The sequence below is a fragment of the Oryzias latipes genome, chromosome 1 (assembly GCF_053564925.1).
Source record: "Oryzias latipes strain Hd-rR chromosome 1, Olatipes_Hd-rR_3.1".
NCBI lineage: Eukaryota > Metazoa > Chordata > Actinopteri > Beloniformes > Adrianichthyidae > Oryzias > Oryzias latipes.
In genome coordinates, this window is record NC_136237.1 from 38,743,384 (window position 1) to 38,756,338 (window position 12,955).

General features: G+C 40.5%; 1 protein-coding gene across 6 annotated transcripts; it reads left to right on the plus strand.

Annotated features, from left to right (window-relative positions):
• The first annotated feature begins 44 nt into the window (after positions 1-44).
• On the plus strand, positions 45-11,598 carry ccdc40 (coiled-coil domain 40 molecular ruler complex subunit). 6 transcript variants are annotated; one of them, XM_011485580.4, is made up of 19 exons: positions 45-256; positions 457-547; positions 722-800; positions 1,048-1,166; positions 1,271-1,354; positions 1,502-1,721; positions 2,245-2,402; positions 2,483-2,605; positions 3,619-3,740; positions 3,905-4,148; positions 4,246-4,428; positions 6,687-6,932; positions 7,003-7,216; positions 8,289-8,458; positions 8,534-8,625; positions 8,775-8,895; positions 9,387-9,575; positions 9,643-9,801; positions 11,249-11,598. In XM_011485580.4, the coding sequence occupies exons 2-19, from the start codon at positions 461-463 to the stop codon at positions 11,489-11,491; spliced, it is 2,853 nt and encodes a 950-aa protein (XP_011483882.2). In that variant the 5' UTR covers positions 45-256; positions 457-460; the 3' UTR covers positions 11,492-11,598. The 6 variants fall into 6 exon arrangements, with proteins under 6 accessions (XP_011483882.2, XP_078803227.1, XP_078803222.1 ...); XM_078947101.1 differs by lacking the exon at positions 11,249-11,598 and adding an exon at positions 9,889-10,239; XM_020709457.3 differs by having other exon boundaries at positions 119-256; positions 722-782.
• Positions 11,599-12,955: the final 1,357 nt, after the last annotated feature.

The window sequence follows — 12,955 nt, forward strand, 5'->3', positions numbered from 1 at the left end:
CGCGCCCACCGAGTATTTTCATGTTGCACGCGAGACCCCAAAACAATGCGAACCTTTATCGATAATACAAACGCATACAAAATCAAAATGTATACGGAATTTTGGTTTCAAAGATTAATTTGCACTTAAAAAAAATCTCTGGCCAAGCAAAAATTGATAATTTTTTTTTATGCGAAAAGATCACTCCGCCAAAGGAAGTTTGCGGTTGCCTAGTAACGACACTCCATTGATTTGGAAACAGCAGCTCCACAGAAAGGTACAGCTCTAATGTTAGATCGTGTGAAAACTCAAACTATGTCACTTATGTGTTTAGTACAATTTGTGCTCCTGTTGCTATCCGTAGATCTCTGAAGATTTTTTTAAACATTTTTTGTTAAAAAAAAAGTGAAGTTTTCTAAAAATAAAAACAGCAACATGAAACTGTGAATTATTCTAGACTTCTTAATAACTTTTAAGGCTGATGGAGGAGAGCTCCAATACAAGGGAGGAGGGCGAAGGTCCTGAGCCATCAGGCGGCGATGGAGCGGCTGCTGCCCTGTCTTCAGAGGTCATTAGCCTACACTATTTTTGTGTTTGAAATTCTCCATTTTTGGGACGAACAAAATGTCCAACAAGTTTGTCTCTTATCATATGTGTTTAAAAAAAGGGGGGGGGGGGACTTTTGTCGAGAATAAATTTGAAGAAACGTCATGAAAGATCTGCTTTTATGGTCGATTCACAGGATTTTAGCGCAGTCCAGCCGGAAGAGCTCGTCCCTCAGTCAGACCCTGAACCCTGTGCAGGTGAACGGCATGCAGAAGGCAAGAGTTGCACAACAGTTGCAGCTTTTAGTGTGTTTTCATGTGTGTGAATCAGGCAGTTAAATTCATCACACCTGAGTTCAGTTTAGGAATCACAGCAAACCTGAATACTAAGAATGTTCATCTTTATTAGACATACGTTTAAAATAAAAAGCATTAAAAAAAGTATTAAACAAGCATAAGAATTAGAAAATATTATCTCACAAATACTATGATTCCTTCAAATGTCTCTCTCTTTTTTTTTTAGTTCAAGAAAATGTTTCTCTTGCGCTTCTCTCACCTCACCTGTCGGGTCTTAACACATCAGAAGACATGATGGACTCTGAATCACCACAGGAGGAGTTTATCATCCTCGACTACGAACACGTCTGTAGTTCATATTTGGATTTTTTTTCAAGAGTCACACACACACACATGTAGTTCATAAATCTAAGCCTCCGTCGTCGACGTTTTGTGTCATTTGTTTGCAGCCTCTGATCAGTAGATATGCAGCTGCTCTGAGCAGACAACTCCAAAATCAGCTGGAGAGAATCAACTTGACGCTCAATGAAAAGGTTGGTTGCTTTAAAAACATCAGGTAGGGGAAAAAAAAAGGTCAGGAACCATGTTCATGTGCATAATCACAGCAAATCTGAAAAGATTGCATGATTTAAAAAAAGGAAACCGGATGAGCCTCTGGTTGAATTCTTGCATCTCTTTAGGTGGCAGCTGAGAAGGAGCAGGACAGCGGCAAAAATGAAGTCTGCATTCAGATGTACAAGATCCAGGAGCAGCTGGCCCGGGGCCAGAACAGGCTGGAAGCCGGTCACCAGGCGAGGGCCGAGGCTGAAGCCAGACGACTGCAGGCACAAGATCAGCTTCAAGAGACGGAGAGTAGATACTCAAATGTGAGCGGCCTGAACAGTCAGGCCACAGCCAAAGGTGGGAAATGATCACAAGAAAGTGTTGCTGCCCACTCGGTTAAAGGTGTATCCATGTTTCATCTCTTTAATTTGTTGGAAAATGCGCTGATTAGTGGAAAAAAAAGAAACTGTAACCCTTGAGCTATCTTAGATGACCCCACCTTTACATCGACGTGTTCTACCTACCATGACAAAGGTGGATAAAGGTGGAAAGATTTCATGGAATCCATGGACACCAGATCACAAATCATTGAAAAAAAAGGTTGAGAGCACTGTCTAGTGGGTCTAGACGACCCAACTCCCAACGTTAAAGTGCCTAGGATAGCACAAGGGTTAGATATCTACATTGTAACGTTTTTTTTTTTTTTAAAGAAACACATCATATTTGGTGTCATGTGAAGGCATTAGGTCAATCGCTTCCCAGGACAACTATCAGGATCAGTTCGACTGTCCTTGCAAAGGATTCCTTGTATAAAAGCAGATTTGTCTGCTGTTGCTGTTGTGTTTTTCTGCTTCTAATTCACGTCTTCGTTTTCTCTCAGTGTCCAAACTGCAGACAGAGTTAGACAGAGCGATGCAGGACCTCATTTTCACTCAAAGAGTCAGCGAGGAGCTGAACTCCAAAGTCAAGACCATGAACAACGTCAGACACAAAGCAGGAGCCAAGAAGGCTCATGCAGAAGAAGAGCTGCTGAACCAGGTGGCTGCAAGACGGCATTAGGAGAGACCTTTTAATATTTTGATTAACTCAACAGCTGGTGTCCCTTCTCTTCTCTATAGGATTTATATATAGATCGACTGACAAAGGAGATGTTCAGACTGACGGAGCGCAACACCATGCACCAGCTGTACACGGAAGCTCAAGCAGAGGAGACACTGACAGGCAGAGAGGCTCTCTGTGAGGTAACGGCTGGTCAGCAGCAAGAAATCAAACAATTTCTGACTTTTTAAAAAATCGCAGGTGAAGTCCTTACAGCTGCCTTCAACAAGAAAATGTTTTCCGGGTTAAATTTAAGTGGAAAACTTTCTTTCTTGAAGTTTTCTTTTATTTTGCTTATGCCATTTTTAAAAAAATAAATCTAAAGTGTGATATGAAGATCTTACATCTAAGTTTGATGAACCAATCTGCTTGAAATTGTTACAGGATTTAGTAATAGACTGGTCCTGTGTAAACGTCTTCGGCATCCGTCCTTTCTTATTAGCGAGTCAGTATTCCTTTAAAATTGGTTTCCGGCAGGGAACAGCTCAGTCTAAAAATTCGTTCTGACTCATTTTTTCTTCTTTTACTTAAACATTTCAGTGTTTTCCTGAAAAGCATCTTAACAATAAACCTTTAGTCGCTCAGGAGCTTTACGGCACCAAATAAGCTAATATCTTAGCCATAACCTAATTGGAAACATTTTCCAAAAATCCCTCTATGATGAAAAAACTAAGAATTAGTTGGTTATTATCTCTTGTACCACAAAATGTTGTTCACTATTTTTAGTAACACATGAAAACAGACATTCATTGGTCTTACTGACAAAAAGGAAGCAGCTTTAGACATAAAAAAGGATAAAGTTGAAGCCAGATTTTCAGCTCCAAACACACAAACATCTTTGATTAAATCAAACCTCTACCTTGCTGAGAAAATTGTCCACTCTTGACAGTCGTTTAGTAAGGATCCCAGTAAGGGTCAATCCAAAGACCAACTTTCATTGCCACATATAGAACCAAGAGGTTCATAAAAAATCACCCCATTACATTTTAATGGACATTCTGTTGAACCACACGAGAAAAGTGTCCTTTTTGTCAAATGTATTTCTGTCATAAAGTTGGACCATTTTCTGTAAATCTGAATAGGGACAGACCTAAACGTGTAAAAAGTCACCTAGTTTAGGCAGTTGATTTCCTCTGAAGTCTGTGTGTGTGTGCAGGCAGAGGCAGACATGGAGCTGCTGCTGATAAAGCACAAGCAGCTGCTGCAGCAGTGGAACAGCAGCCTCAGGACCATCATGAGACAGAGCGAGGCCCTCTGCGCCATGCAGGAGGCAGCGCGGTGAGAGCCCCACAAAGAGCCTCAGGACTTTTGGGAGCAGAATCCTAGGATGACATGGACTCGATTGGTCGTGCTTTTCTGTGTCATTGGGACTCAGTGACTCGGGTTGTGCCTGTGGATGTGTTTAAAGATAGTTTACACGTCTTTGCTGCTTTGCTTTTTAGTTCGGTCAAGAACGAGGTGATAGTGATGAAGAGAGAAATGGAAGGTTACAAGAAGTCCAACAGTGAAGAGCAGGAGAAGAACGAGAAGCTGACCATGCAGCTGAACTGGTTTGAAATAGACTGCACCACTTCTGAGAAACAGATCAGTCAGAAGCGAGCTCAAAAAGAGGCCATTCAGGCCCACTACAGCGCCTGCCTGCGCACCCTTGACGAGACCACCCGGACCCTTGACATCCTCACAAAGGTAGAAGCAAACGCCGCCTCCTCTATCCATGGGTGTCACCGTTTTCCCATGTGAGCGCCGTCCTCCGGCCTTCACCTCTGTCTCTTTATCATCCAAGGAAAGTCATCTATATGAGAGTGAACTGAGTGAACAGAGGAAGCAGCTGGAGAAGCAGAGCGCTCTCCGTCTGGAGCTGGAGGACAAAGTCACGACTAAAATGCAGCAGAAGCTCACAAACGACAGAACTGCAAAGCACTACCAGCAGCTCAATACCAAGATGACAGCCCTGAAGAAAGAAAAGGTAAAAGTCTTCATGGATACAAGGACCCAAATAATCAGACATAGCTTTTTTTTTAAGGTAAAACCATTGGAGATCATTTAAGTTTTCCTACAAATGTATAAATTGGTGGATGGGACTGTGACTGTAAAGCGCTTTGGGCCTTCCAAGAAGGTAGAAAAGCGCTATATGAGTACACGCATTTTAGCATTTACCAAACTCAACTGATAACTTGTTTTTTTAATCCAACAAATGTCTGGAAAGTTCCACAATAATTCTGCATCCAAACCAGTCTGTTATTTCTTGGATCAATTAAGTTTCAGACGTTTAATCAGCCTAAAACATGCAGCAGGAAAGAACTGCCGCTGTTTTCACCCCATCTGTCTTCACAATCAAAGACCTGACTTGTTTGTGCGGTTAAACTGAAACATGTTTACACACAGCTGGATTCAGAAACAAGCCTCAAAACAAAATAATCAGTTTATTATTTTAAATGTAATCTACAGCTCTTAGAGTGAGTTCTGTCTTTTATTTGACACACTTTGGTTTGGTCCATTTCAAGCTAAGAAAATAAAAGAAAAACACAATAAAAAACATAAATATATCAATTTTCAAGATAATGATCCATGAATGGGATAAAAAAAAAAAAGAAAGATAGGGAAAATGATGCTATCTCCATGATATTATATTGATCCTAGTCATAAATGGACTCATTTACATACACTGCAAATTGTTACCATAAGCTGGCTCATGATACATGCTTGAAGTTATTAAAACTTTATCGGTCCAAGTTTAACTTACTCATCAACTGCTTTAAAATATCAACATTTAAAGGCAGCTGGGAACACGTTTCATTGTTTCTAAATAGCATTTTTATAATTAAAGAAGTTTATTTATAATTTAACAGCAATGTGTAAGGTATGATAAAATGCACCAGTTGGAACCTTTCAATATAATTTTGTTTTTTCGTGTAGGAAACACTAAACAGAGAAATCCTGTTTTGTCTGTGTCTAATTGGTAAATTGGGTTCAATTTTCTTTTAGTTTCTTTGTTGTATAGTTTTCAGTGAGTTCATGTTAAGGTTGCTCTACTTCAGGACTGTTTTTACGGTTTGGAGGAACCTGATGAGCAACTTTGCAACCTTTTCTTCCGGATACATTTCAAAATAAGAGCAGGTTTCTTGGATCCTCAGTCATTCATTCTAATACAACAGCAAACTCTCTGAAACTCTAACATTAATAATGAGTAAAGATCTAGTGAGCTGATTAATGTGGCCATGAAAGCAGGTCTGAATTAAAACATGAAGTGATAAATTACCCTGGAAAACGATGACATTGAATAAAATGGTCCCATTTGATTAAAAGAAGATTCGTGTTTCATCATCGATCATCTTTCACATATCGGTGAGATCTGCGTTTGTTCATAGAAAATAGTCTGAAAAACTCAGGAAATGAAAGTGATAAAATATATCGCCAGTTAAAAAAACAGAAGAGCCATTTTGAAAACTGATTAAAAGTAATAAAGACAAGAGGAAGTGATCTGTCATTAAAAGCAGTTTCCTGTTTGGCTTCATAAGCAATGTTGTTACTTTACCTTTGTTTCTTTGCTCTCTATAAAATGAAATCCCCTTCTGAGTGTTTTACTACACTACAATATGTTCTAATAGTTTCTCTTTAAAACCACTTTTAAGCCAACATTTGAAATCCATCCTTTTAGCACAAACCCAGCTTTGTTTTTAAATATATTATATATTATTTCCACAATGAGCCTGAAACTGCTAATAAACTTATCATTTTTGTCTTTTTTTTAACAGCAAAAATAAAAAGAAATTTAACTACATATTTTTATGTTTCCTAACGACAATCCAAAGTGTGGAGACAAAATAAAAATGTCTAAAATGAGACACTGTTTTTTTACATTTTGGCTAAAAATGTCATGTAAATAATCAAAAGACCACTGGGAACGTTTTTAAAACAGATGAAAAAGATGATTTGAGTGGAACATTAAGATTTTTATCCAAACAATTTCAAAGTTTGTTCCCAAAAGAGAAGCACATATCTATTCCTTGAACCTTGTTGCACTTAGAGATAATAAATGATTCAGATTTTTTCATTAGTTTTTACTCTGCATGATTCAAACATAAACAATGAATGCACTCCCAATTTCCAATATTCTAACAAGAACAATATCCACACATTTTCATGTATTTGAATTTTTTGAGTAGTGCATTTGTAGATTTACGAAAACCAACCTTAGTTTTGACCTTATTGCTCCTGTCTCAGATGCATCAGGTGCATCTGCTGGAGAATGAGTTGCTGGCGGTGAGATTGGAGAGCCAGAACTTGGAGGAACATCTGACCAGCCTGGCCTTCACCCAGAAGGCTCTCAATGACAAGATAGCAGATTACAACAAGACACTAACTTTAAACCAAGCCAAGCTGTCGTCACTTCTTCAAGACATCGAGCAAAACTGGGCTGCAGTCAATCACTGCAACAAGAAGATAGCTCAGATCATGCTCAACACGGAGGTAAAATACGCTGCACCCACACTCAGGATTTGGAAACTGGACTTAAAACGTGGTTTGTGTGGTTCCGTAGCGTGAAGATCTTAGTCCTCTGCAAGTGAAGATCAAAGACGTCCAGTCTGAGATTGAGACGATTGCAGCACACATCCAGAAGGAACAGCAGCTCTGGATGAAGCAGCAGAGCACGTTCCTGGAGATGATCCAGGAGAACGACGCCAAAGCCAGGGAGATCCGCAAGCTGCAGACAGAGCAGACGGGCCTGGAGCAGAGGAGGATTCGCTTACAGAGTATGGAAGCACACTCACACTCTGACGCACAAGTGTCAAGGAGCAACGAGTGCAACAACTTTAGCTTGAAACCCCCCAAAAAGCATGGGACATACCGCAATAGATTTGTTTGCAAACTTAGTTTATGCTCTCTGCTGTTTTGTTAGTTAGTTTTATTTATTTTTATTTAACTTTTATTTAACCGGGAAAGTCCCATTGAGATTAAAAACCTCTTTTCCAAGGGAGTCCTGGATAAGAGGCAGTCATGAAAGTTATGAAAAACAGTTGCACATTATTGTTGCTTTAGGCTTTTTCTTAAAAGATTAAAAAAGAAACTAAAAATAAACACGGCTACATGAGAAAATTATTGATTCATGAAACAATTTTCTGCCTTTTAAGGTCCAGTATCCCCCACTTGGCAGGTTAGGATTTATACCATTAAAATTTATACAAAATAAATGTGAAAAAATGGAGAAATCTATAAACTAAACACCTATTTTAATCAGCTCCAGAGGCTAAACCGGAAGCTTTCTCATCTTCTCTGATAGTTTCCAGACTCCTGTCATCAAATCAAGTTTTTCTTTTCATTTACTGGACAAACCAGATGTAAATGACCTTTTCTAGTGGATAGTATTGGTTTGTTTTGACTCAAAATGTCATGGTATTTAGATCTTTTTATTTTTGCTGTTTGGCATTCATGTAAAACTTAAATTCATCCCTTTCTCCATGTGTATCTAGCAGAATAGCACTTGTTCCAAACGCTACAAAGTTCATTGCTTAGTCTGACAAAAGACATTGTTGATGTAAAACCATTTGCTTGTCCAAGAAAACAAACCACTCCTTATTTCTAAAGCGTAAAGTCAATTCGGTCACGTCTGCTTTCAGTGTTTTTGCTCCAAACGGAGCTTAAAGCAGTTTGTTTACTTTTTCCTCTAAGGTTTCAGCAGAAATGTGACCAAGATGGCTGGACTTGTTTGTGGCTCTAGTCCTTTGATTCATAACAGATGGATTTGTTTTCCATTGCTGTGTGTCAGAAAGTGGTCATCACATCATTTTGCTCTAATGGGAAAAGCTCTGACTGTGGTGCCGTCAGGTCAGGTGAACGTCGCTGAACGAGAGGTGGCAGAGCAGGAGGAGCACCTGAACTCTCTGAGGAGGGACCTCCTGAGCCTCATCTGCCTGCTGGGCCGAAACCAACACCTCAGCCAGGCCGTGGAGTACGAGAACACTCTGATGGAGGCCGACTTCATCCACGCGCTGAGGGTCTGACCTGCCTGCTTTCACTCTTTGTCTGTGGTTTCAAAACAGACCATGATTTCAACCAAACCATGTTTCCAGGAAGCAGAGCGGGAGTCTATCACCACGCAGACGATGCTTGAGGAGGCGCAGGAGGAAACCCAAATGCTGATCAACAGTCTGCTGGAGGCCGAGTCAGTCACAGATTTTCTTTGTGTTTTACCTTCATAACAACCTCAGTGTTGTGAACTCTAGAGAGTTCATCAAAGTTATGCAAACACTCAAGCTGGAAGTTGAATATTTTGTTAAAAGTCTGGCTGTTTTTACACGATGTGACCTGCAGGCGGCGCATTTTACTGTGGGATAAGAAAACCCAGATTTTAAAAGAGACCCGTACGGCTCTGGAATTGCTGATGAAGGATGACGAAATCCAAAAGACCAAAGACGACATCCACCATCTGGAGGTAAATGTGCCCAGATGTTTCTGATTTATTGGACTGTTTTATTTTTATTTGTCCTTTTTTTTCCAGGAGTTAAAGGAACATTTTCTTTGTTCAGCTAAATAGTTTCCTAAATTAAAACAATGGATGATGACAGTTTGCTCAAGAGCAACAATCACAAGTATTTCTGGTTTGTTTGCTGGATTACTAAGAGCTTCTTCAACTATAGGGCGTCACCGGAAATGAACATAAGTGTGCTAAGTGACTTTAAAACAAAGTCTGAGTAGATTTAATGGATTGAGCATTGCAACAATTAGAATGCATTAGTCAGAAACTCTGATGGCTCTGTTTGCTTTCAAGGGTGAGTCAGTGAGTTAGCAGCAGAGACAGCTGGGATAGGCTGGATGGAAGATGGTTTCATTGACAGTCAGGTGACTGCGGGGGAATGAAGAAGTCCTTTCCTAAACTCAGATTTGTGGAGCTTTGTTTTATGTCTCTGCATCACGTATGTGCAGCTACGAGCCACCCAGCTGAGGAAGCAGCAAGAGCGTCTGATAAGAGAAAGTGAGGCCATCGTAGACAAAAGGGAGAGCATCGTCCGGCGCAGGGAGGCCGTGGCCCACGCCCCACCCAAACAGAACACCGAAGGCGAGCTCCAGCGCTCCATCAAATTCCTGCGCTCCAAGTGCCAGGAAGCACAAAAGGTACGAGGCGTGGTCTGCACACACCTGTAGAGGTGGGAATGGGATTTCTTCACGTTTGTGTCCTCAGCATCTGGTGGAGTTTGAGCACACGGTCAGAGAGCTGCAGGAGAACCAGGTCAGCCTGACTGACGGACTTGTGCAGGAGAGGCTGCAGCTATCAGAACTGCTGTCCACCGGCAACATGCTGGACTCTGAGATGGTGAACATCCGGGACACCAAAGACAGGGTACGAATCCCCTCCACGATATAACCCACCTGCTACTTTCACCAAAGGTTAACCCAAAAAAAAGATGGTCCTTTTCTCTCCTGAGAGGCGGTCCCAGCAAGTTCCCCTCCAGCTCTGTAGAGCACGATTGCAACAAGCGACAAACCTGCAAGTCTCAGTTAGCATTTGGAGTTTTCATGACAGGGAATTTACAAAAAATAAAGCCACGAGTGGTGTTTTTTAGCCTGCAGGCGTCACCACCCCCCTTTAACTCTCCCTCACTGGCTTAGCGGCTGTTACACACCCCTCACTCACCTTCTCTGCCCCTGCCAGCCTGGTCAGAGCTGCACATGGTCAATTCTCGAAAATATACACTTGTTTCAAAATGGCGCAGTTTCTGTTGGTTTTTATCTCCATAGCAACCAGTTCCTTTTCTGGTCACCTGGGAGTGACCAACAGGTATGCGTCCTTTTTAGAAGAATCTGTGAAAGTATATTTTTGGATTTCCCTGGCAACCGTTTTTTTGTTAACCGCGTCCACATTTCTAATGTAGTCATCATATATTATATAGTTCTGCTCAGCTTGAGTCAACGATTCTTGTATTCAATTTCAACAGTATTCAGGTATGTGTGAGCAACAGGGAAATGGCCATTTTGTGAGGTCTTCACCCTACCGCCATTCAAAATCTACAAACTTTAAGACCAACATTTTTTCCCAGTGATGCTCGAGGAGTTAGGAGGTGAAAAATCCCTGGCAGGTTTTTATATTTCTAGAAGCTCCTGAAAGTAATTGTTTTTAAATTTAAGATGGCAGCATCTTTCAAAGGTTTAAAGGTCAACAAAACCTTGGTTGTGTTCAAGTGTTGATACCCCCTTATCCCCCCCCCCCCTTTTTTTTACATGGGGTGGGGTCATTTCTCTGACTTTCATATTCAGCTTTGGGGTTCCTAAAAAAACAGTTTTTTTTTTCTGACTGGGCCTTAGCTAACACGCTTAGTCAGAATGTGGATTTAGGTTAAAAACAGAGGTCAGATCAGACCCCCCCATGACAACAGAAAAGCATGGGGGTGGAAGACTAATGACCTGTTTTACACAAACAAGGAAGCTCACAGTTGCTAAATATACCCACTAAAACTTTAAAAGTTAAATGTGAGACTCTTTGTTCGACAGCTAAAACTGACTGAAATAGTCTGACAAAAATACACGTCTTTCCTTTAATAAAAGTGAATTATTTTATTTATTTCAGGTAGATTCTGATTATTTGAAAGACTGAATAATTGTTTTGTTTTGCAGCGTTTAAAGTTAAAATCTTTTCATTTTCTCTGTTTGTGTTTTTTGTAAAGTATTTTTCTTGGTTCCTTTTGACATGATTCTTTTCAGCTTTGTTTCCATATTACCCGGAAAATTGTCCACATTTGCAACTGTCCGTTCTTGGCACAAAGTCAGTGTCTGTTCTGATCTTTCTGCAGAGCTCGGCTCGCTTAGTTGTTCTGCAGAGTCGGAACAAGAAGCTGCAGCTGGTGTCTGAGGGAACCTACAAAGCTTCATCCTCCAGCCAAACAGTGGAGGCCGTTCTGCGGGATCAGATGGCGGCTGTGCGGGACGTCAGCAGCATCTTGAGCAACGCGTGTCAGGAGTTCCCACAGCACCAGGAAGCGCTCTGGAAGGTGTCCCGAGTGCTAGCTGTGCATACAGAAGGAAGTCTTTCTTAGTTTGGACTGATAAGTATAAAAAAAATGATTCATTTTTTCTTCTTAATCAAAGACCATTTTTTCAAACTTTAGGAAAAAATAAAAGTTGTCACAGATGCTCAAATACATATATGTGCTGTGTTGTTTTTGTTTTTCTTTTTGCATAAACTTTATAATAGCCTTCAGATCCATCCATTCATCTATTTTCTAGTTGAAGTGGTTTGGTGCCTAGCTACCCTACAAAAGAAACTCAATTCGGACGCTTGTATGCGGGACTTCGTTCTCGATCATGATCCAGATGACCACAGGTGAGTATTGGAACGAAGATCGACCTTCACTTTCTGACTCAACTCTCTCTTAGCACCAACTTTTCAGTACAGCGACCGCTTAACAACGCGTGCTGCCCAATCAGTCTGTAGATCTCAGGCTCCGGTTCCCCGAACAAGACTCCAAGACACTTATACTCATACATATATATATACACATTTGTGAAACAGAAATGGTAGATCTGTCCTTCTTGGCCTGTTGAGTGGATCAGGATGGTGTCATGTCAAACACCACTTTGTGATTTTTCTAAGCATGACCTGAATTTGAAAACATACAAATGTCATCCTTTAGTTGCGGTTGATTCGTATAAAATTGTTATGCAAGACTCGACTGTATTGTAACGATCGTGAATGCTTACAATTGTTTGGAGTATAACACTTCTAAACAATTTTGTTTTTTCAGCTGTTTAGTGTAGCGCATGGAAACAACCTTTGTCGTGAACTAGAACTTTCCAAACTAAGCAGGCATTTCATACCTGGCACTTTTTTTCTTTTTGGCTCAGTTTGATGGAAAGTTATGACAACCCAAAATGTGGTAGAGCTGGCTTCTAAAAATGTTCTCTAGAAAAATTCTTTCCACCTTCTTGGAACTCCTAATCACTGACTTGTTACTAGAAGGCCGTACAGAGTTTGAAGTGAAGCAGAACCAAGTCCAATGTTCTAAATAAAAGCTTGTTTCATCATTGAAGGGAACAGTCGCCTGTTAGGTAAACGCTTTGGCTTCATGTGCGTCTGCCGGCTCATGGGAATTCAGGAGAGCAGGATTTGGATGAGAGGAGAAAAGTTCAGTTTGAAGGTTCTCATTTTAATGGTGATGCATTTGTAACAATGTAAACTCTAATTGGTGCTGGTTCCTTTTTAAAACCCTCTGGTTAAAGTTTGAGTACATAGTTTTAGCGCCCCGTTGACACTATGACCTGTACAAATAGCTGACATACTTTTACAGTTTTAAGAGTTTTTCTAGTGTTTGGATGTACAATATTGTGTCACAAACCTCAAAAATACAAGTTTTGCTGTATATAGTCAACTCACTGGCCTTACAGTGTTGTCACCTTTGCTTTTCAAACATTTCAAGGGTTAAAGATCTGATGTCTAAGCAATACCTGGAAAAACTAGTTCATGCGTTTTGTCTTTAGTCAACTTGACTGCTGAAACTGGA

What these genes read in the sequence shown, in the direction of transcription:
- ccdc40 (XM_011485580.4), top strand. Translation starts at nt 461, where the DNA reads ATGGAGGAGAGCTCCAATACAAGGGAGGAGGGCGAAGGTCCTGAGCCA. An exon ending in AGGTGAACGGCATGCAGAAG is followed by an intron (nt 801 to 1,047) that starts GCAAGAGTTGCA and finishes TTTTTTTTTTAG; the next exon opens with TTCAAGAAAATGTTTCTCTT. An exon ending in CAGTCAGGCCACAGCCAAAG is followed by an intron (nt 1,722 to 2,244) that starts GTGGGAAATGAT and finishes GTTTTCTCTCAG; the next exon opens with TGTCCAAACTGCAGACAGAG.